Raw genomic sequence first — 24,740 nt, 5'->3', positions numbered from 1 at the left:
GTTTGTTTATTTTCTCAACCACTGTGATAAATTCACAGGTAAAATGCAAATACAAAAATGTTCATATTACATAATAAGTACACATAAAGACCGATTTGTTGAAAAAGCAAGGAAGTTCAAAATATAAATGAAGCCTAAGAACTGTCCATTGAGTGGTTGTTGGACTATGGAGGTGTCCACAGCTCTGTTCTGAACCTGGTTACTATCCGCTATAAATTGTCACAGGTTGTTGAAGTGTACCTTTTATGAAAGATTTGTTTCCCACCTTCAGAACACTAATGAAGATTCTCTGTGTGAATTTGTGTGCTAACAGTCCCAGTCTGTTGCACTACAGAACAAGGCCTTTCACCTCAGTCGTTCCTACTCGTGTCTCTTGTCACAGTTCACACAGATATGAGTTAATCAATGGTAGGCAGACGAGAAATCCGGGAATTTTCTTTTGATGAGACCTGCTGCCCTCAGCACCCTGGCACAGTGTCAGTTGTCTTGATCCCCAGCTAGCTCAGCTCCGATTGTTTTCACTCCCGTGTGAATGTTTAAGTGGAGATTAAGGCTTCTCCTGTGTGAAAAACGTTTACCGCATTCAGGACAGCAATATGGCTTCTCCCCTGTATGAATCCGTGTGTGCTGCTGCAGAGAGCTACTGGCTGAGAATCGTTTGCCACATTCAGGGCAGCAGTATGGCTTTTCTCCAGTATGAATTCTCCTGTGCCGCTGAAGACCGCTACGGTCAAAGAATTGCTTGCCACATTCGGTGCAAGAACATGGCCTTTCTCCAGTGTGAACTCGCATATGTGACTGGAGATTGCTAGGATGAGAAAATCGTTTGGCACATTCAGAACAGCAATATTTTTTTTCTCCCATGTGAAACCGTGCGTGGCTCTGAAGGGCGCGGCTATCGGCGAACCGCGTGCCGCATTCCGAGCAGCCGTATGGCTTTGTGGTCGTGTGAGTTTGTGTGTGTTGACGAAGATTGCTACTGTAAGTAAATCCTTTACCACATTCGGAACAGACGTACGGCTTTTCTCCAGTGTGGATTCGTACGTGCTGCTGAAAAGCGCTAGCATGAGAGAATTGTTTGCCGCATTCTGAGCAACAATAAGGCTTCTCTCCACTGTGAATTTTCAGGTGGATATGAAACATACTTAAAACTGAGAATCCTTTCCCACATTCAGCACAGCAATAAGGTTTGTCTCCAGTGTGAATTTTCGAATGTCTGTGAAGACTGCTTTTTTCTGAAAAACTTTTATTGCATTCAGCACAGCTGTATGGCTTCTCTCCAGTATGAACGAGTGTGTGCCGCTGAAGGGCACTGTTACGAGGGAATCGTTTGCCACACTCTGCACAGCAGTGGGGCTTTTCTCCAGTGTGAATTCTTTTATGTCTGTGTAGACTGTTTCTGTGCGAAAACAGCTTGCTGCATTCAGCACAGGCATATGGCTTCTGTATTGTATGAATCGACTTATCTTTACCATCAGATTTGGTTTTAAACGTTTTTCCATACTTTCCACTGGCACACAAGACCTCTTGCTCTGTGTTAAACGCTAGCTGGTCAGTGCTGATGGCTTCTGTCTGTGTTTGTCTGGTAGCAGGAAGCGAACTGCACTGGAAAGAAGCTGCTGTCAAATGCTCCGATCCTCTTGTTGATTTCTTCATCTTGTCCTGTTGCAGTCGGCCGTGAGGAGACGTCTGAGCAAATGAAGCAGAGAGGCTGCAGGTCTCCTGGAGATCTGCAATAGAAACAGTTCATACATTCATTAAAAACTTTATACAGTCATTATAAAACTGGTATCTGTCAAACGGTTTGGGGTTGCTGCCTCACATCTACTCTGTCCACTGTGGGTGTGTGTAAACTTTGCCTGTCCACCTCCTGTCCATTCTCTTATTCCATGTTGCTCTCATATCCCACATGTGTGTCACCATCTGGTGTGGACTGTTGTGCCGGTGTGCCCTGCAGTGGACCACCATCCATTCCCAGCTTTTTCTCATTCAAAAGTCACCTCAGACCCCAGGAGATGAAAACAAATGGGTGGGATCTGAAAAATGGAGCTGACGAAGAGGGTCTATTGTGTGGACTCTGCTAAACTCAGGTTCAAGCCCAATGTCCAGTGCCACCATTTGTTACTTTCACTGCTTCTACTAATCCTCATTTTTCTGGTTGTCCCTCTCCATTTCAATCCTCCTTTTAGGTGAACATGCAGTGGACTTGGACCCAGAGCGGCGCCTTATTCTGTTGACAAGAGAGGGCTGGGTGGGCACATGACCCACAGCAAAGTGAATTTGGGTTTTCTCTTCTTTCATAAAGCACAGCTTTATCTTCTTTTACATCAGTCAGTGGTTAGCACAGCCACTCAAGACAACAGCTCAGTGCTTTGTGGAGTATGGCTGGGTTTATACTCACCCGAGGACGCTACTGCTATGCAAGCATTGTACCGTTTATACTTGCACGCGTTCTTTCTGTAAATCTGGAGGATTCCACCAGGTGGCGGTGCGAGATATTATCACGGTGAGAAAACAACATTCGGCTTCGCTGTGTTGTGAATTGCCTGAAACAGCCATTAAATTCTAAGGACACCTTTCCACAATACCTCTGAAAAGGAATAGAAGTTATCCATCAAACCAGGGATGCGCCCATTCCAGCAAGCATCAGGCACTGAGGCAGAAACAATCCCTGGATGGGCATCATCTCGTCACAAGGCGAATATAAGCACACACATACACACACTGGTGTCATTTTATTGTCACCAAATCTGCATATCTTTGGAAGGAAACCGAAGCCCAGTGTGGAAACCCACCAGGAAAACATGCAAACTCCAGGCAGGGACCACCAGAAACGTGACTCCCTACTGTGAGGCAGCAGTGCAACCGCTCCGTCACCGTGTGCATTTATTAACAGTATTCATTATTTAAATGAAGTGAACGACTGATCTATAAAATGTCACATACACACTTTAACGCATTTCATCACGAAAGTGACATCAAGTATAAATCTGAGCATTCTAAATGTGCAGAGAGCTGGAATATCATAAACGTAATGTGTTCTGTGTGGCGACCTATTGCTGCTGTCAGGTCAGCAGGAAGCCCCAGAAACTCATGGAGACTCGTAGGAGTCCTGCCACGTGCAAATGTTCGCTGACGACACTGCTATCGTGGGCTGCATCATAAGTGGGCAGGAGGAGGAGTATAGGGACCTAATCAAGGACTTTGTTAAATGGTGCGACTCAAACCACCTACAACTGAACACCAGCAAAACCAAGGAGCTGGTGGTGGATTTTAGGAGGACCAGGCCCCTCATGGACTCCATGATCATCAGAGGTGACTGTGTGCAGAGGGTGCAGACCTATAAATACCTGGGAGTGCAACTGGATGATAAACTGGACTGGACTGCCAATACTGATGTGCTGTGCAAGAGAGGACAGAGCCGACTATACTTCCTTAGAAGGCTGGCGTCCTTCAACATCTGCAATAAGATGCTGCAGATGTTCTATCAGACGGTTGTGGCAAGCGCCCTCTTCTACACGGTGGTGTGCTGGGGAAGCAGCATAAAGAAGAGGGACGCCTCACGCCTGGACAAACGGGTGAGGAAGGCAGGCTCTATTGTAGGCACGGAGCTGGATAGTCTGACATCCGTGGCAGAGCGAGGGGTGCTGAGCAGACTCCTGTCAGTCATGGAGAATCCACTGCATCCACTGAACAGGATCATCTCCAGTCAGAGGAGCAGCTTCAGTGACAGACTGCTGTCACCGTCCTGCTCCACTGACAGATTGAGAAGATCGTTCCTCCACCACACTATGCGACTCTTCAATTCCACCCTGGGGGGTAAACGTTAACATTTAACATTATACAAAGTTATTGTCTATTATACCTGCCTCGCACTCTCCACCTTGAATTTTTGTTTTTATTTAATTCATTTATTTTAACTTGCACTGTGTTTTTATCACTCTTTAATCAATATTGTTTTTATCAGTATGCTGCTGCTGGAGTATGTGAATTTTCCCTTTGGGATTAAAAAAGTATCAATCAATCAATCAATCAACAACTAGGTTGGTTTTAAGATGACTTTATGACATTCAACTGTAGCAGTGCTACTTAAGAACTGCATCTCCCAGCAGTCCCTGCTGGGGCTGCTGGGGTCAAAGGTAGCCACAGGCAGATAAAAGGAGGGCAGAGGGCAAAGAAAAAAAAAAAGTTTTGTTTTTGGTTTGTATTGTTGCGGTTATTTGTCGTCTCTCCTGCTGTTATTTGAACTGTGATCATTTTTGTCTTGGACTGTATTCGTTTGTTGGGGTCTGGATTGTCTGTCTACTTGTTCACTGAGAGCTGTATTGGATTATTGGATTTTTCGGAAGAGTGGAGCGCTCCCGAATCAACCATCAACCTCATCAGTAAATACCGGTAGGACTGTATTTTCCCTTCTCCATTGCAACTTATAGAATCGCTGGACTTAACTTGGTCACTATTCATCTTTCAACCTGTTTCTTATATATGGACTTGGCTGTGTGGTGTTTGTGTTTATTTCATGTATGTGTAATATCACCGAAGGGGTCAGGGGTGGTATTACTGTTTTTATTACTCAATTCGTGTCATTATATTTATAATTGTTTGTCATTCCCAGTGTGTTTATTTGTCTCTGTGGTGAGAGTGTGTGGGTCGATCCAAGGCTGGGGACGTTCCTGGGATCTCTGCTTTTAAAATAAATAAATCACCGTCTTCTTTGGCGGTGTGAATCTTAGCGGCTCCTGACCGCTACACAACTTTAATGACAAAACAAGCTGCGGGATTAAAGTCGAAATTTCGATGAAATGGACCCTTTTCTTCACTACATCCCTATTTTTTTTTTTCCTCAGTGGCTCAAATATGCTGCCGTACATTCTGATGCTGTTGCAAAGGCGAAAATAAATAAATAAGATGGCACAGTATGTGAGACCTTTAAAGTGTATCACACCATTATAATGGGGAATATGCAATGCTTCTACTGCCTATGCGAGTAATAGAAGAAGAAAAGCACCACAAATATGTTTGTAAGTCTGCATTAAGGTTGATGATTTGCTTCACCACATCGAACCATTCATCAAACATCGAAGCACGCACATCAATCCTCAAAGTGGCTTTCTCTCACTTGTAGATAGTAAACAGAGACTCACATTCCGACTTTTAGCACACCGCGCTGGTACTGCAACTCGCGCATGCGTCGCGTTCATTTCTGAGGACACGTGAAAACAACGCTGGCACAAACACGTTCTGAGCGTGAAGTATAAACAGGCCCTAACCACTGAGGGGGCAGCTGGCCAACATCAACTGGAATCTGGCAGGTCAATTTGGTTTTATCCGTCGCTCTGGGATGCAGTGTCCTTTGATCAAATCCTGCAGCCAGACGTTGTCTATTTGGACTTCACATGTTGTCTGCTTACGCTTTTCTAGGCAGACTCCAGTTCTTATTTCACGTTCTTAGAAAATGTGCAGGTCAGGTGGGCTGGGGACTCCAAACTGGTCAAATGTGGGGTTGGTGGGCAAAGGGGCCTAACTAAGATGGACTGGACTGGCACCCCCTACAGGCCTGCTGTCTGATATTGATACTTCATGAGTGACCCTGAATTGAGTTAAACAGTGCTGAAGAATGTTATGGGATATTATATAAGTTTCATATCTCTAATATGAATATTCATATATTCAATATTCATATCTGCATACTGAATCATTGAAGGATCCCCACAAATTCTGCAGGTGTGCATTACTGTATATAATAAACCATCCATCCATCCATTTTCCAACCCGCTGAATCCGAACACAGGGTCACGGGGGGTCTGCTGGTGCCAATCCCAGCCAACACAGGGCACAAGGCAGGAACCAGTCCCAGGCAGGGTGCCAACCCACCGCAGATATAATAAACCATGTTGGGAAAAGACTGAGATGAGCAAAAGTGGGACAGATTCACAATATGTAGGAATCAACTTTCAGAGTAAACATTATAGAAAAGTATATCTTTAAAAGTTGATGATCTGCACATATCCAAACCGAACCATGAGCATATAAACTGCTCAGAAAAATTAAAGGAACGCTTTGAAAACCCATCAGATCTCAATGGGAGGAAAACAAATCCTGCTGGCTCTCTCCACTGCTATGGATGGATATGGCGATGTGTTAGGAATGAAAGGATGGAAATGAAAATGAAGAACCGACAGAGAGAGGGCTGAGAGACCCCCCTGAAAATCAAAGGGAAAAAAATGATGTGACAGGCAGGTCAGTCCATTTCACGAAATGTCATTGCAGCAACTCCAAATCATACTCAGTAGTTTGTATGCACCCCATGTGCTTGTATGCCTGCCTGACAATGTCCTAATGAGACGACAGATGGTGTCCTGGAGGATCTCCTCCCAGATCTGGACCAGGGCATCACTGAGCTCCTGGACAGTCTGAGGTGCAACCTGGTGGAATCAGATGGACCGAAACATAATGTCCCACCCAGAGGTGTTCTATTGGATTGAGGTCAGGCAAGCGAGTGTTGGGGCAAAGTCAATGGGATCAATTCCTTCATTCTCTCACAAACACACGAGTCTGGCCATTGTGGTGCACCAGGAGGAACCCAGGAGCCACTACACCAGCATAGGGTCTGACAAGGGGTCCAAGGATTTCACCCCAACACCTAATGGCAGTCAAGGTGCCATTGTCTAGCCTGTAGAGGTCTGTGCGTCCCTCCATGGATATGCCTTTCCAGATATATCATCACTTACCCACCACCAAACCGGTCATGCTGAACGATTGTCACAGGCAGCATAACGTTCTCCAAGCTTCTCCTGACCCTTTCACGTCTGTCACATGTGCTCAGGGTGAACCTGCTCTCATCTGTGAAAAGCACAGGGTGCCACTGGAGGATCTGCCAATTCTGGTATTCTATGGCAAATGCCAATCGAGCTCCACGGTGCCCACTAGAGGACATTGGGCCCTCAGGCCACCCTCATGAAGTCTGTTTCTGATTGTTTGCTCAGAGACATTCACACCAGTGTTCTGCCTGCCTGCTGGAGGTCATTTTGTAGGCTCTGGCAGTGCTCATCCTGTTCCTCTTTGCCCAAAGGAGCAGATACCGGTGGGTCCTGCTGATGGGTTAAGGACCTTCTGCAAGGGGCCCTGTCCAGCTCTCCTAGAGGAACTGCCTGTCTGTCTCCTGGAATCTCCTCCATGCTCTTGAGACTGTGCTGGGAGACACAGCAAACCTTCTGGCAATGGGAGGCACATACTGATGTTCCTGCCATCCTGGAGAAGTTGGACTACCTGTGCCACCACACTCTGTAGGGTCCAGGTATGGCTTCATGCTACCAGTAGCGACACTGACTGTAGACAAATAGAAAACAGATGAGGAGGGAAAAATGTCAGTGGCCTCCCTCCAGCTGTGAAACCATTCATTCCTGTTTTGGGGGTCGTCTCATTGTTGCCCCTTTAGTGCACCAAAGCAGCTGAAACTGATGAACAAGCCCCCACAAGTTTCACTGACTTGATGCTATACTCTCATTCAAAAGTGGGCCTTTAAATTTTTTAAGCAGTATATCCTAGTGCATGTTAATATAGTAAGGGTTAAATCACAAAAAGGCCGGAGTCTGTATATATTTTTATTTTTGTTAGCAAGATGGAAGCCACCAGTATTTTGTGAGTCAGGGTCAGGTATGTAGAGAGGCTGACAGGCTGAACCACAGCTTTACTCACTCAATGCACCCTCTAACATCCACGTGAAAGATATCACAGCTACAGTTCAGAAGAATTATAAAAAATCAAAACCAAGACCTACTGATATGAATAAAGGATCAGCCCCCCAATGTCAATGTCATTTTGCTGACCCCCCTTTTGCTTTAATGACACCCTTGAGTCTGTTGTGATTCTTCTCTATCAGCTTTGCACCCCTAGATTGTGTAATATTTGCCCCCCACTCTCCTTTACAGTTGAACTGTTCAAGTTTGGTCACATTGGACAGTGAGCGTTGGTGGTCTGCTATCTTCAGATCTTTCCACAGATTTTCAGTGTGATTTAGGTCTGGGCTCTGATTGGCCACACCAGCACATTCACTTTTGTGCTCCTTCAGCCACCGTGTGGTCCATTTTGCCATGTGCTTCGGGTTGTTGTCATGTTGAAAGGTGAACATTCTGCCCGTCTTCAACTTTCTGGTAGAGGGCAGCAGGTTTTCCTCCAGAATTTGATGGTATTTTGCCCCATCCATTTTTCCTTCTACCCTAACGAGAGCCCTAGGCCCCCCACAACAGGATGCTGCCCCCTCCATGCTTTACCGTAGGTGTGGTGTGTTGTTAATGGTGAGCTGCATTGGTGTACCATTTGGTATTGAGGACCAAATAGTTTGATTTTGGTCTCCTCTGACCAGAAGACCTTTTTTCCACTTGGCATCAGAATCTTCAAGGTGCATTCTGGCAAAGCTCAAACGAGCCTTCATGTGGCCTTTCTTGAGAAGTGCGACCCTCCCAAACAAGCCACAATGGTGGAGCGCTTGTCAAATTGTTGTCACATGAACACCATTAATGACCACTCTGTGCCATCAAATCCTGTAACTCCTTCAAAGTGGCCATTGGCCTCTCTTACCAGTGTCCTCCTTGCTCTTCCATCCATTTTGGAGGGTCCTAGTCATACCAAACACTTCTTTATGATGGACTTTACTGGGCTCCTTGGGATTGATAAAGCCTTTGAGATGTTTTTGTCTCCACCTCCTGCCTTATGTCTGTCCACAACTCTGTCCCTGAGATCTTTTGAAAGTGGCTGGCCACCCCTAGTCGGGTGTTTGCTGTCAGTTGCACTACCAAGGAAGGGGATGAATGGACCAGGAACAGCTTCACTAATCCCACTCATTACAACTGATCACAGCCAGTAACCAGGGTCTGCAATGGGAATGGGGGGCACTGACACCTTATTGAGTTTAAGGGGGTGGGGTCGTCCTTCATTCATCTCAGGATTTCTTGTTTTTGATTCTTTTAAATTCTTCTGAACTGTAGCTGTGATATCTTTCACTTGGATGTTAGAGGGTGCATTGAGTGAGTAAAGCTGGGAAAAAATATTAGTTTGTGTGTTTACATTTAAGGCTGTAAAGCAAAAAAAATGGGAATATTTCGAAGGGGGGCGGGGGATTCTTTTCTATACCCACTGTATATGGGAAAGGCATGCTGGATTCTCAGGTTCTTGGGGTTTACACAGACTTTTACAGTTTATTATATTTGTAAGTCAGCTATCTATCGCTGGTCACTATGCGCTCAAGCAGTTGGTCTCTACAGTGGGAGACTGGATAAGTATTTGATCCCCTGCTGAATTTACTCCCTTACAAAGAAATGTAACGGTCTTTCATTTTATGGTAGTTTCATTTTAATGGAGAGAGACAGAAGATCAACCAAAAATCCAGAAAAAAAAAAATTACATAAAAGTTATGAATTGATTTGCATGTCATTAAGAAAAAGAAGGATTTGATTCCCAAGCAAAACATGACTTAGCACTTGGTGGAGAAACCCTTGCTGGCAAGCACAGTGGTAGTTGGTCACTAGGTTTGGACCTACTGTATCTCAGGGGGCACCCATCTTTACAGAAACTCTGTAAATCCATTGGGTTTCTTGGCTGCCGCTTGGCAACTCAAAGCTTCTGCTCCCTCTGCAGAAGATGGAGGTTTGGAGACTGGCGAGGCCATTCCATGACCTTCATGTGCTTTCTCTTTAGCCGCTCCCTTGTTGCCTTAGTGGTATGTTTTGGGTCATTGTCATGCAGGGAGGCCCATCCATGACCCATCTCACTGCACAACAAAGTTTTTGCTTCTTGAACACTGTTGGGTGTTTCTCATAGATTTTTGGGTGCTGATCACGAACATCACATCAACATTTACCCAGTAAGTACCATTTCAGTTTTGTCAGGATTTGTTCTTCTATTTGTATCCAAACATTTTTCGCTCCCATAAGTGACTTATCAACAACGGTTTGTGCAGCCTGAGCATGTCCAGGTATGGGATCAGGTCAGGTTGGAAGCTGTTCTGTGGAAGTTGACATCCTGGGCAGGTGTGAACGAGCTGGACGCTGTCTCAGCGTGATATAAAGGTGGCTTGCATACACCGATCCTGCTCATTTGGTTCATATAGATAGTCAGTGTGTATGTCGAGTATCAGTATAGTATCTGTAGCAATAAAACAGTAAGTAAGCTTGATGCTATAGACATTTTGGTGTCTTGTGAATGTCGTAATATCCACGATACATTCTGCTATATCTGTGGAGAATATACACTTGTGCCTCAGAGATGTTGGATGACTGCTCTTGTGAAGAAAGCTTATCATCTGTATTTCGGCTGGTGATTAAGACAAGGAATGGGCGCCTCATATTTGTTGTGCGACATGCGCTGTCAGTCTGAGAGCCTGGCTCAGAGTCACTCGAAAGACGATGACATTCGCTGTTCCGATGATATGGCGAGAACAGAAAGACCATGTGACAGACTGCTACTTCTGTCTGACTGATGTGTCTGGTTTCTCTGCCAATAACAAGAAGTCAATTGAACATCCTAATCTGCCTTCAGCAATGAGACCCGTGCCACATGATGACAGTCTTCCAATTCCGAAACCGCCAGAGGATTGGACCTTAGATGAACCAGATGAAGAAACTGCAATGCAGGGTACTGACAGTGACATTGACCCGGATTTTGAACCGTGCTCATCAGGCGATCCACATACTGGTAACACAGTCTGAACTGAACGATTTGGTGAGAGATTTAGGTCTGTCAAAAGCAAAAGCCGAGCTGCTGTGTTTCAAGGCCGACATCATGATGTAACCACATTTTTTGCACAAGTCGACAGTCTCTGTTTCTGTTGTGACATTGAAGGATTATTCTCAGCCTTGGGTTGTGATCACAACCCGGAAGAGTGGCGTCTCCTCATTGATTCGTCAACGTTAAGCCTGAAAGCTGTTCTGCTACACAATGGCAACGTTTATCCTTCAGTACCTGTTGGCTATGCAGCACACATGAAAGAAACGTATGAGAATATGGAACTGTGGCTGAAGCAACTGGAATATTTGTGGAGATCTTAAAGTAGTTGCTCTGTTACTTGGACTGCAGCTCGGCTATACAAAGTACCGCTGTTTCATCTGTGAATGGGACAGCCGTGCCAAAGAGTCACACTATTCTCAACAGAACTGGCCACTCCGTAAAAAGTTAGTCACAGGACAGAAAAATGTGGCACATGAATCGTTTGATATTTTTGCCTCCTCTTCACATAAAACTGGGACTCATGAAGAATTTTGTGAAAGCACTGAACAAGGAAGGCAAAGATTTTCATTATTTAAGACAGATGTTCCCAAGAATAACTGACACCAAGATCTGTGGGCCAATAAAAATGCCCTCTTTGATCAGACCTGTTATGAGTGACAAGCGGTTTGAAGATCTGTTAGATGGGCCAGAAAAAATTGCCTGGAAAGCCTTCAAAGACGACGTTGTCAATTTTCTGGGCGATTACAGAGCCCCAAACTCCATTCAGCTGGTAGACAAACTTCTCAAAGTATACAAGACAATGAAGTGCAACATGTCACTCAAGATTAATTTCCTCCACTCACACTTGGACTTCTTCCCCGCAAATCTCGGTGGTGTCAGTGAGGAACATGGTGAAAGGTTTCACCAGGACATCGCTACGATGAAGAGACGATACCAGGGCAACTGGAATCCAGCAATGCTTGCTGACTGCTGTTGGACACTGCAACGTCATGTACCAGACATTGAGTACAAAAGAAAATCGGGAGCAAAACACATTGAATTCTGTTGAATTTCATAGCTTTTGCGAGACATAAACGTGACTAAATACGTTATTGTCGGTAAAAATATAAATGTCTATTTCTCAGAGTTCCTATGTGATGCTGTAAAACCAAAACTAGATTTGTGCGTACCCAGTAGGTACCTGCTGTCACAATCAGCAAAAACTTTTCAGGAAGAAAGACTTTTCAAAAATTGTTGTACAGTGAAGTGTTCTGGCTGAGGGAAGGAGGTTCTCATCCAACATTTTACGGTATTTGGCCCCGTCCATTGGTCCCTCAATGTGGTGAAGTCGCCCTGTACCCAGAGCAGAAAATCCACCCCAGAGTGTGATGTGTCCACCTACGTGCTGGACTGCGAGGATGGTGTTCTTTGGGTCATAACTCAGCATTTCTCTTCCTCCAAACATGGCGGGTCGAGTTGATGCCAAAGAGCTCGATTGTGGTTTCATCTGACCACAGCACTTTCTCCCAAGCCTTCTCTGAATCATTGAGACGTTCACTGGCAAACTTGAGATGGGCCTATACATGTGCCGACTTGAGTAGGGGGACATTGGAAGTGCTGCAAGATGTCAATCCACGACGGCATAGTAGTATGTTACCAATGGTGGTCTTGGTGACTGCCTTCAGATCATTAACAAGCTCCTCCCCTCACCTTTCTCATGATCATCCTCACTACCCCATGAGGTGAGATCTTGCATGGAGCTCCATTCCAAGGGTGACTGATGGCCATTTTGCATTTCTTCCATTTCCAAATAATCGCACCAACAGCTGTCACCTTCTCACCAAGCTACTTGCTGGTGGTCTTGTAGCCCATTTCAGCCTTGTTCCCAATATCCGTTCACAGCTCTTTGGTGCTGCCCATAGTGGTGGTGGAAACGTTGCAATGGAAAAAAAACGATTCTGTGGACAGGTGTGCTTTATACACATGACGAGTTGAGTGTCTAGAATTGACTGATTGATTGTAATCTGTGTGCCAATCTGTGGGAGCCAGAATCCTGGCTGAGTTGTAGGGGATCCAATCCTTATTTCACTCAATGACATGAAAATCAATTGATAACTTTTATGTAATGTGTTTTTGTTCTAGATTTTTGGTTGATCTTCTGTCTCTCTCCATTAAAATCAAAATTAGAGACAGTGCATTTCTTTGTAAGTGAGCAAACTTACAAATTCAATAGGGGATCAAATACTTGTCCCCCCCACTGTATTTGTATATCTCTCCCATTTCCACCCACTAGAATGGCCAAGCCAAACTCTGGTAGAACCTATAAATGCTATCGGATGCAGATCCTTTGACTTTTTATCACATTACTTACGTATTCCAGCTCTCCTAGATGACTGCTGCTCTTCTCCTTCTCTCCCATGTTCTTCATCGACATGCTCTTCAAACTCGCAGAATTCGGATTTCAGGTCCGGTTGGGTAGCCGGTTGCCCTGTATTAGTGGCCCAATGCTGTAAAGCTGAATGAGACTCTTCAGAAACCTCTTGTTTGAACCGATTTCTAGTTTCAGGGTTTTGCAGTTCACGACGAACCGAGAAATCATCCACATCCTCCACCTTAACTTCAACAATCTCCTCCATGCACTCTTCTTTAACAGCTGAAATTCTTTCTTCGCATTCCTCCGACTTCACACACAAATTTTCTGGGGTGCTCAACTCCTCTTGTTTAATGCGGGTCAGTCTTTCATCCACGCGGTCGTCCTTGATGGAGGCCATGCTCTGTGTAAAACCCTTCTTCCCAAGCGTTTTCCTCTTTTCCTCTAAGATTTACTTCTCATGTGGAAAGTCCAGGACCAGATGTCGTAAGAAACTTTTTCTGCAAGACCATGTGAACGGAGAAGTGGGCAACCTGTCAAAATAAAATATGTGAAAACAATTTACCACACAGTGCTACGAAAAATATCAAGCACATTTCAGGCCCAGCTTGCTATTTTTAATTTATAACAGAAAACTACTAGCCGAGTTGTGCGTAAGATTTGAAATACTGCAAACCCTACATGTTAGCGTAAGAAAGTCTCAACCGATTTGGAGTGGAAAACTACTTAAATGGAGACAAAGTCCAACTGACCGCAACCAAGCCAAGAACAGGGGAAGATGGGAAACTTTCAAAATTCAGGCTTTTTCATTTAGAATCATTTCATACTGGCAGCACCGGTCTACTCGAGCCTAGTCAAAAAGGAGCGGAGACAAAACCAGTCTGGATTCGGCCTAAACTAAGACCACCATTATAAAGAGACTCAGTTGGTGATTTACCGATATTGAATTTCAATGAGACTAATAGAGATATTAAATAAACATGCATTCAGCGCAAGCACATACTGAGCTCCTTTGAACAGCCATTATCCAAATTAGTGAACCCACCTACAGCCTCACTGGACCTGCCTGAACGGCTGATGATCCCCCTCTCCGTCAGGAAGGGGGCGGCACTTCCACTTGCCTACTGCTCCAGGCTCAAAAGTTCTCCTCCTCTCATTCCTCTTCTTTTCTCTCTCTCACTTCTGTCTGTCCACCTTCCTGGCATGGAGTCATTATTATTGCCCCCACCTCACCTCACCCAGGTGTCACTTTCAGCCAGGTCGCAAAATGACAGGGGAGCCCTGTCTTTGCTTGTGCATTGAATGCCTACTGGAATTAACCCCCCCACCCCACCACCCCAAAATCCCTTGGAGTATTAACTTAAAAAAGGGCCACCTTCCATCCTCATTTTCCCGGACATGTCCTCATTTTTTTTTTTTTTTTTTTTTTTTTTTTTAAATGGAGGAATTTATAAAATTTTGAAAATGTCCGAAATTTTGGCTCCAAAAATTTGCAAATCTCATTGGTAAAAAATGTGAAAGCCGTGCACCAATCAGCATTTGTGGAAGTAGGGCGCACACTTTTTTCCCCCCAGAATCTTCACTTCCCTTCCGGTAGTGAACAACGCAGATATGGACGAGATTAGTCGAGGTCTGTCCATCTTGGCTTTTCCGCATCATCTTTTGATTTCAGCTTTATCGTCTTGGCAAGTAGACAGTTCATTTTAAATGTTGTTCCTTTCCTTAATTACTTGTAATCCTAATTCACCGTAACTAAGTGAATTTATTCAAAATCGAAATGACAACTTCATGTTTTCAATGTGAGATCTTATTTTCAATTCTTCTTTCAGCTGCTCGGTTAAACAAGAAATGTAAAGACATCAGGGTACAGTCGGTCATATTTAAGTGCGAGTAAATACTGCTTTGAAATATTTTAATTGAAAATATTGTTACCACCCGTTGTTCCAAAATGGATTTATAATTGTAAATGAACGCATCCACTATTAAAGTTTCAGTTCATTAATAATAAAATCACATATTGATTCTGTCATATAAATGCAATACCTTTTTAGTTATCAGTTCATGATAATAAGTCACTTCAAGTAATTTTTTCATTTACATAAACTCATTATGCCGTAAAGAAAGTGCGAGTTCACAGACAACTTGAACAGCAAAACTCCTGATTTTGAAAGGGCAGAAGAGATTCAGTTAAAAAAGGATAAAGATGGAAACATACTCACAAGTGAGGAGAGTGTGGTGAGCAGATGGAAAGAGTACTTTGAGAGGCTGATGAATGAAGAGAACGAGAGAGAGAAGAGGTTGGATGATGTGGAGATAGTGAATCAGGAAGTGCAACGGATTAGCAAGGAGGAAGTAAGGACAGTGATGAAGAGGATGAAGAATGGAAAGGCTGTTGGTCCAGATGACATACCTATGGAAGCATGAAGGTGTTCAGGAGAGATGGCAGTGGAGTTTTTAACTAGATTGTTTAATGGAATCTTGGAAAGTGAGAGGATGCCTGAGGAGTGGAGAAGAAGTGTAGTGGTGCCGATATTTAAGAATAAGGGGGCTGTCCAGGACTATCGTAACTACAGGGGGATAAAATTGATGAGCCACAGCATGAAGTTATGGGAAAGAGTAGTGGAAGCTCGGTTAAGAAGGGAGGTGATGATTAGTGAGCAGCAGGATGGTTTCATGCCAAGAAAGAGCACCATAGATGTGATGTTTGTTCTGAAGATGTTGATGGAGAAGTTTAGAGAAGGCCAGAAGGAGTTGCATTGTGTCTTTGTGGACCGGCAGAAAGCATATGACAGGGTGAGGAGAGAGGAGCTGTGGTATTGTATGAGGAAGTCAGGAGTGGCAGAGAAGTACATAAGAGATGTACAGCATATGTAAGGGAAGTATGACAGTGGTGAGGTCTGTGGTAGGAGTGACGGAGGTGGGATTACATCAGGGATCGGCTCTGAGCCCTTTCTTATTGTCAATGGTGATGGCCAGGTTGACAGACGAGATTAGACAGGAGTCCCCATGGACTGTGATGTTTGCTGATGACATTGTGATCTGTACCGATAGTAGGGAGCAGGTTGAGGAGACCCTGGAGAGGTTGAGATCTGCTCTAGAGAGGAGAGGAATGAAGGTCAGTAGGAACAAAACAGAATACATGTGTGTGAATGAGAGGGAGGTCAGTGGAATGGTGAGGATGAAGAGAGTAGAGTTGGTGAAGGTGGAGGAGTTTAAATACTTGGGATCAACAGTACAAAGTAATGGGGATTGTGGAAGAGAAGTGAAGAAGACAGTGCAGTCAGGTTGGAATGGGTGGAGAAAAGTGTCAGGAGTGATTTGTGAGAGACGGGTATCAGCAAGAGTGAAAGGGAAGGTCTACAGGACGGTAGTGAGACCAGCTATGTTATATGGGCTGGAGATGGTGGCACTGACCAGAAAGCAGGTGACAGAGCTGGAGGTGACAGAGTTGAAGATGTTAAGATTTGCATTGGGTGTGATGAGGATGGACAGGATTAGAAATGAGGACATTAGAGGGTCAGCTCAGGTTGGACGGTAGGGAGACAAAGTCAGAGAGGCGAGATTGCGTTGGTTTGGACATGTGAAGAGGAGAGATCCTGGGTATACTGGGAGAAGGATGTTAAGGATAGAGCTGACAGGGACGAGGAACAGAGGAAGGCCTAAGAGGAGGTTTATGGGTGTGGTGAGAGGGGACATGCAGGTGGTGGGGGTGACAGAGCAAGATGACGAGGACAGAAAGAGATGGAAAAAGATGATCCACTGTGGCGACCCCTAATGGGAGCAGCCGAAAGAAGAAGAAGAAGAGATTCAGTTAAGGGGCGGATGATGCCAAGATTCAATTTCAGTAGCAGGCTGTGTAAAGATTTCTATTCATATTCATCCAAGAACCCAGATGTACTGAGAAAAAGAGCTTCAGTGGAAAAATATACAAGAATGTAGAGAAATGCAAGTAAACAAAATTGAAAAGAGTAAAATGATTTGTATGTTACTAGAAGTGAATTTACCATGCACGTCATTTTTACAGGTTTACCACAGTTAAGCTATCCAAATAAGAATGGAAGGAATGAAGTCTGCTAATTAGGAGGCTTGACGTAATCCGAATATTCAGCGGGTTATTAGTTTGCCAGTGACTGCGATTGTGGCCATCATATCATAATTATAGGGTGTAAGGGACGGCCTGCAGTTTATCCCAGCCGGGACACCCCAGTACTGGAAGGATGGGGGAAAGGCAGCTTATCAAAGACACTGCCTCCCCCAAGACAATAGATGGCAGCTTCCCTGGACTGGAGTGGTGCCCATGGATGCCCACAGGGCACTATGGGACTTGGAGTTTGGCAGTACAGCCCTGCTGGGTACCGTGGGTGCCACCAGGGGATGCTGTGGGAAATTGGTGGGAGAACAAATTCTCACCTAGCCCAGAAGTACTAATGGACTATGACAACAGAAGCCCGGATTAAAAACCTGAGTTCTCCAGCTGACCTGGAAGTGCTGGCAAGTCACGTGGGAGGAAGAACAGAAGCACTTCCAGGTCAAGGACTATATGAAGGACTGCTGTGAACCCAGCAAGCGAGCTGGAGTGTGGGAGGTAGTGTGACAGAGCTTGCTGGGAGGAGTGGAGGAGAGATTTGTGTGGATTATTGTTGTTTCACCTGTGTATGGTGGCGGAGGTGCTTTTGGGCACTATTTCAAGAAGAAAGAAAATGAAAGACCTTCTTGGTGAGTTTACCCTGTTGTTCAGTGTGTCTGTTGGGTTGAAAGAGGCAACAGCGACCTCTAGCGTCTCACAAGTGGTAAGCGGATAATATATTACCAAAAGAATTGGGGAAATCATTGAATTCAGGTGTTCCAATCCCTTCCATGGCCACAGTTGAATAAACTCGAGCCCCTTGGCATGCAGACTGCGGACTTGTACAAACATTTGTGACAGAATGGATTGCTCTCAGAAGCTCAGTGAATTCAAGCCTGGTACCCTGATAGGATGCCACCTGTGCAATAAGTCCATTCGTGACATGTCCAATGTCAAATTAAATGGTGAGTACAGTATGAAATTGTTGTTTCTGGTAGGCTAGGCACTTTTTATAACTTTTTGGTTAGTACATTAGAAAAATTATTGGTGTTTTGGTAAATTCTGCACATTATACAACCCTTTTTTATTATGAAAAGGTTAAGTAAGTGTTGCAGTGGGAGGTTCGGAACGCATTATGGGTATTTCCATTATTCCTTATGGGAAAAATAGTCTTGACTTACAACCAACTTGAGTTACAACCAGCCCTCGCGAACGAATTAAGTTCGTAAGTCAAGGGTCCACTGTATTTGATAATACAGCACAAACGCAACTAGAGATTACACAAACAGAATACCCGCAGTATCAGAAATGAACCAAAAACTGAAACCGTCAAGTCCTAAACAGAACCTTCTCCATTTCGTAAGCTCCACAAGGCCTCGTGATCTGAAGACACTCAAAGAAAAGGACAGCATGACGCCACTTTATAACCAACTCATCTCAATCTGGCCACACAAACCAGACCTTCTCAGACGGTTTATTCTCATCTCCTAAAACAAAGCCGCATTTTACAAATACAACTAGCTGAGCATGACCCACTCGCTTATTCTATCAGTTGATCTCTCACTGCCACCATTCCACCTGAGCTTCACAACAAGTCACAGACAGACAGATAGGAAAGGCACTATATAACAGATAGACAGACGGATGGAATTAAATGTAAGGCACTGATAGACAGATAAAAATGAAAGGCACTATATAACAGATTGATGTGAAAGGCACTATATAACTAACGCAGAGATATACGTGAAAGGCACTATATAACAGACAGATGTGAAAGGCACTGTATAACTAAGATAGAGAGATGCATGTGAAAGGCACTATATAACAGATTGATGTGAAAGGCACTATATAACCAAGATAGAGAGATGCATGTGAAAGGCACTATATAACAGATTGATGTGAAAGGCACTATATAACTAACGCAGAGATATACATGAAAGGCACTATATAACAGACAGATGTGAAAGGCACTGTATAACTAAGATAGAGAGATGCATGTGAAAGGCACTATATAACAGATTGATGTGAAAGGCACTATATAACCAAGATAGAGAGATGCATGTGAAAGGCACTATATAACAGATTGATGTGAAAGGCACTATATAACTAACACAGAGATTAGGCACTATATAACAGATTGATGTGAAATGCACTATATAACAGACAGATGTGAAAGGCACTGTATAACTAAGATAGAGAGATGCATGTGAAAGGCACTATATAACAGATTGATGTGAAAGGCACTATATAACCAAGATAGAGAGATGCATGTGAAAGGCACTATATAACAGATTGATGTGAAAGGCACTATATAACTAACACAGAGATTAGGCACTATATAACAGATTGATGTGAAATGCACTATATAACTAACACAGAGATATACGTGAAAGGCACTATATAACAGAGATTGATGTGAAAGGCACTATATAACTAACAGATTGAGAGACTTCTCTTCTGTGTATTGTATCGTACTGACCCCCTTGTTGTTGACACCCACTGTACGCCCAACCTACCTGGAAAGGGGGTCTGTTTTTGAACTGCCTTTCCCAAGGTTTCCTCCATTTTTATTCCCTACAAGGGTTTTTTTCGGAGTTTTTTCTTATCTTCCTATAGAGTCAAGGCTGGGGGGCTATCAAGAGGCAGGGCCTGTTAAAGCCCATTGTGGCACTTCCTGTGTGATTTTGGCCTTTACATAAATAAATTGTATTTTATTGTGCAAGGCACTATATAACAGACAGATGTGAAAGGCACTATATAACAGGCAGATGTCTTGTGCCCAAGGCTTGCTGGAACAGACACATCCCTGGATTGATGGATTTAATCATTGAACAGCCTTTTCAGATATATTGCGGTAAGGTGTCATCAGAATATAATGGGTGTTCCATAGACATATATAGGTAGACACTGCATGACCAGCAGAATCGTACGTCAACATCACCACCATATTGCGAGTGGCACTGCTGTGGAGTGAAGTAATGGATAAAGATGCCTCACGCATGTGCTGCTTGGGATTGTACAAACCGCTGTACGCTCCAAACCAGATCACAGGGATTACATTTCGTAGGTAAAGCTGAACAAATGTTTTGGTTATATTTGGCCATTAGAAAATCCTGTTTTATAATCTTAACTTTAGCTACGCCAGGCTAAGGTAGCAAAGCTATGCATTCATGTGCTGTGTTGTAGCGGGGCCACATAGTGTTTAAATGTCAGTACTGCGTGCGTCTCGTTTCATTGTCCCGTTTACTGTTTATGTGCATCAGTTAATGCCGTCCCCGAAAAAAGGGGGACGGATGATGGAAGGAGACCACAGCCGCCAACCTGGAAAACACCTGTTTACAATCATTCAATCCCAGCCGTCACAGGACTATATAAGCCATCAGGAGGAGAAGGAAAAAGGAGAGAGGAGAGAAGGAGATTTTTCATTCACGGCCACAAACCAACGGTACCAGTTATTGTCCACATCGCGCTTGCCAATCCAGTTTGTTTTTCCATCTGCCGGATTTATTTCACGGACCTCACCACGAAAGACCCCGGGGTAGGACTTAATCATCCACCATTCACACGAGGATTCACGGTGAGGCTGTTCCATTTTTTCCGGGGAGATTCAAACAACTCTATCACTAATTCAGTCATCCGCTTTCAGGACAGTTTCATTATTGCCGGACTCACATTCTCATTCATTTCCAGTTTATCATTCATTGTTGTTTTCGTGTTGTGTGTTTATTTGTTACAGGGACAAGGGAGGGTTTTTGTTGTATATATTTATATATATTTGGTGGTGTTTTGTTATTGCTGGGGTGGAGGGATATTTGTATTTATATATGTTTCTATTTTTTGCATGTCGTCTTGTTTTACTTAATACATATAATCTGTTTAATTTTACATCCTGTTTGTGTGCTTATATTGTTCACCGTCGATTGTGGGGAAAAGTTCAAATGGTAAGAAGTACGGCTTGATAGTTAGATTATTTCTCAGTTAATTATCCAGGCCACTGGTCTTGGAGGTGTAGCTGCCGGCTGGGTAAAAGGGGTCGGCCGTTACATAAAGTGGTGCCCTCTCTGAGGAAATCTTAATAAATATCTATCGCTGTCTGCCTTTAAACATTTTCCCCATTTAACATGTCTATAGTGCGTGCCGAGCAGGACGACACCATTGCTTCGCCGCGGTGTGATGATGGAGTAGCCGGGGCGCGGCACGTCACGGTCAGAGCGTGTTCAGCGGTGCGGGAGGTGGTGGATTCGTTGCAGTCGCTGTACCTCGAAGATCACCATGGACCTGAGGAGGAATGCCTGGAGGATGTCTCGCCTCCGTGGGAAGATCTGGTGCAACAACTAACCCGGCTGGATGAGAAAGTCCGCGAGGTTGCTGAAAGTGCGCTCGGGCGCGAAGATGCCTTGCGGGCTCGCATCAGCAGCTCCCAGGAGGAAGTAAAAGAATATCTTAGTGAGCAAGTTCAACTCCTGGGGTGGGAAATCGTGTTGTGCCTCCAGAGGCGGGATCAACGCTGGCAAGAAACTCTTCAGGGGGAGGTCCGAAGGAGTCTCCAGACGTTACGTCAGTCACCCCGTCATTCAACGCCGTACGGGTCTTGTGGGGGGGGTGAATACATCAATCGGCCCTCTGTTCCGGGGGTGCGCCTTTCCTTTCCCAAGTTGGGGGCCCCTTATAACATCGATGATGTCCTCAACTTTGTGGAAGAAGGGGAGGCGTACCTGGCTGTTAACCCTTTAACCCCAGAAGAGCTTATGGGGGTGATAGGGGCATCCCTCTCGGGGCCGGTGCGGAGCTGGTGGCTGACGGCCAAGAAGAACATTAAAGACTGGGGATCCTTTTGACGATCTTTCCTCGTGGCTTTTCTTCCGGAAGACTATGAATCTGAACTGGAGGACAAGCTGCGATCCATGGTGCAACTGCCTTCGCAATCCATCCGGGACTTCGCCTATGAATATCGGGCTTTGAGTTTGAAGTGGCGGACGGCTATGTCTGAAGAAGAGGTGGTCCGCCGCATTCTTAATGCCTGCAACCCGCGGTTAGCTGGGGGTCTCAGGGGGGTTGTGGGGTCGGTGGAAGACCTGGTGAAGGTGGGCTCACAAGTGGAACGGGACTGGGGAAACTCAAAAATGTACTGGAACAAGGTACAAGCCAGTACACGAGAAACCCAGCCCCTAAAACCCCAGCAAGCCAAACCTTGCCGGTCGGAAGCCGATCTCGCCATCATGCAAGCGAGTACGTCCCTCCTGATCGTCCCAGTGAAGCTGCGGGGGTGGCAGGTAGATGCGGTGGTGGATACAGGGAGCCATCACACCTTAATCCGCTCAAGCATGTGGAAGAAGATTAGCCGACCGACAGACAACTTAACATCTGCCCCATCTGTCCGATTTGTATTGGCAGATGGGAGTGAACACCGAGCCCTGGGCAAAGTCCCCTTGAGGTACAGTGTACTTTCCACCACCTGGGAGATGGATACGTATGTCCTGGATGACCGGCACCTGTCCGTCCCGTTACTCCTTGGGCTGGACTCTTTAACCACCATGAGGATGACCATCCATCTCAGTCCCAGGGGGTATACGGTGCCAGGGGAAGGGGTATGCGACTTCATTCATAAATCCAAAGAAGATCTGGGCTCGGAATTCATTGGCTTCTACGCAGCAGTGAGGAGTGACGCAAGCACCTCGGCGGCAGCCCCTGTGGAGGAACAGCCCGAAGAGGTAAGGCCGGTGCTGAAGAAGTGGGCCGAGGTGTGGACTGAGAAATTAGGAGTCGCCCGTGGAGTTACCCACGTGATCCACACCTCGGACGAAGTTCCAATAAGGCACCGAGCCTACCGTGTTTCTCCACTAAAGAAGGGCATAATTAAAGAACACCTTGATCGAATGCTCGCCGAGGGAATAATCGAACCATCTTCCTCCTCCTGGGCGTCCCCTGTGGTCCTCGTAAACAAGACGGATGACACCTATCGTTTCTGCGTGGACTACAGGGGGGTTAACGGGAAGACGAGCCTGGACGCATATCCCATGCCCCTGGTTCATGAGATTCTGGAGTCACTGCATGGAGCTGCAGTTTTCAGCACACTAGACCTCCGCAGTGGCTATTGGCAGGTGCCGATGGACGAGGGGAGTAGGAAGAAGACGGCAGTCATCACCCCTGAAGGCTTGTTCCAGTTCACAGTCATGCCTTTTGGGCTTAAAAATACTGGGGCCACCTTCCAGCGGCTCATGGAGCAAGTCCTGAGGGGGTTGATAGGCAAGATCTGCTTTGTATACATCGATGACGTCATTATTTACTCCCCTTCTATTAAACAACATCTTCAGGACCTGGACACCATCTTCCAGCGATTACATCAAGCGCACCTTACGCTGAACACGAAGAAGTGTACCTTCATTCAACCCCACATACGCTTCCTCGGGCACATTCTTTCATCTGAGGGGGTCGCTGTAGACCCCGAGAAGACCTTAGCCATCCGAGACTACCCCACGCCCACGGATTTGAAATCTTTGCAACGTTTCCTTGGGTTAGTGGGGTGGTATCACAAGTTCATTCCCCGGATGGCTGATATAGCGGCTCCCTTGAACAAACTAAGAAAAAAAGATGTCCCGTGGGAGTGGACAGCAGAGTGCCAGGACGCGGTCGAGCAACTAAAGAGCCACCTTCAAGAGCCGCCCGTTCTGGCCCAGCCAGATCCACAGCTCACTTTCCAGGTACAAACAGATGCCAGCAACCTGGGGCTTGGCGCCGTGCTCACTCAGAAAATCCACCAGGCTGAACAGGTCATCGCTTACGCCTCTCGAGCCTTGCACGGCGCCGAGCTCAATTATTCGACAGCCGAAAAAGAGTGTTTGGCTGTCGTGTGGGCTGTGGAAAAATGGAGACACTATCTGGAGGGGGTTGAATTTGAAGTGTACACCGACCATCACGCTCTGACCTGGGTATTTAATCACCCGAAGACCTCCTCCCGTCTAACCAGGTGGGTGTTACGCCTCCAGAACTTCACTTTCAAGGTGACCTATCGGAAGGGCTGTGGCAATATTGTGCCTGATGCTCTGTCCAGGGTGTCGGAGCCACCGGGGATGGTGTGTTTGGCAGAGGCAAAGAAAATGATCCTCCCTCTGCCAAGAAGCCTGGAAGACCTGGCTCAAGCACAAGCCACCAGTCCATTCTGCCAGAGCATCAGGGAGGGACTGGAACAGCAGCGTACCGACCGGGTACACTTCGTGGACCTCCAGGGGGTTCTGTACAGGACCACTCCATCCTCCCTTGGGGGTCTGCAACACCAACTAGTCGTCCCGGAAGGGCTCATCCCCGACTTTTTAAATTACTATCACGACAGTCCTTTAGGTGGTCACCTTGGAAGGACAAAGACTTTACTAAAGATCCTGGGGGTTGCGTGGTGGCCGTCTGTCCGGAAAGACGTTTGCCACCACGTGAAGAAGTGCATCACCTGCCAGCAGCTCAAAAACCCACCTGGTAAACCGGCAGGATTTCTGCAATCGACAATCACGGATGGACCGGGGGAGACTTTGGGAGTCGACCTGATGGGGCCTTTTCCTGTTACCAGCTCGAGGAAGACCGTCCTGATGGTGGTGGTTGATTATTTTT

General features: G+C 45.5%; 1 protein-coding gene across 1 annotated transcript in view; it reads right to left on the bottom strand.

Annotated features, from left to right (window-relative positions):
* The window catches only part of LOC114641683 (gastrula zinc finger protein XlCGF26.1-like), a 35,284-nt gene continuing 10,544 nt past the window's right edge, over positions 1-24,740 (bottom strand). The window contains exons 2-3 of the mRNA XM_051927471.1: positions 13,076-13,608; positions 1-1,730 (exon numbers count right to left, since the gene is read on the bottom strand). Coding sequence (XP_051783431.1) covers positions 478-1,730; positions 13,076-13,475 — 1,653 coding nt within the window. The 5' untranslated portion in view covers positions 13,476-13,608 and the 3' untranslated portion in view covers positions 1-477. The remainder of the gene's footprint in view (positions 1,731-13,075; positions 13,609-24,740) is intronic.

This window comes from Erpetoichthys calabaricus, chromosome 5 (genome assembly GCF_900747795.2).
Source record: "Erpetoichthys calabaricus chromosome 5, fErpCal1.3, whole genome shotgun sequence".
In the NCBI taxonomy this organism is placed as follows: Eukaryota; Metazoa; Chordata; class Cladistia; order Polypteriformes; family Polypteridae; genus Erpetoichthys; species Erpetoichthys calabaricus.
Note: the sequence above shows the minus strand (reverse complement) of the source record. Positions and strands in the feature narration are given on the sequence as shown.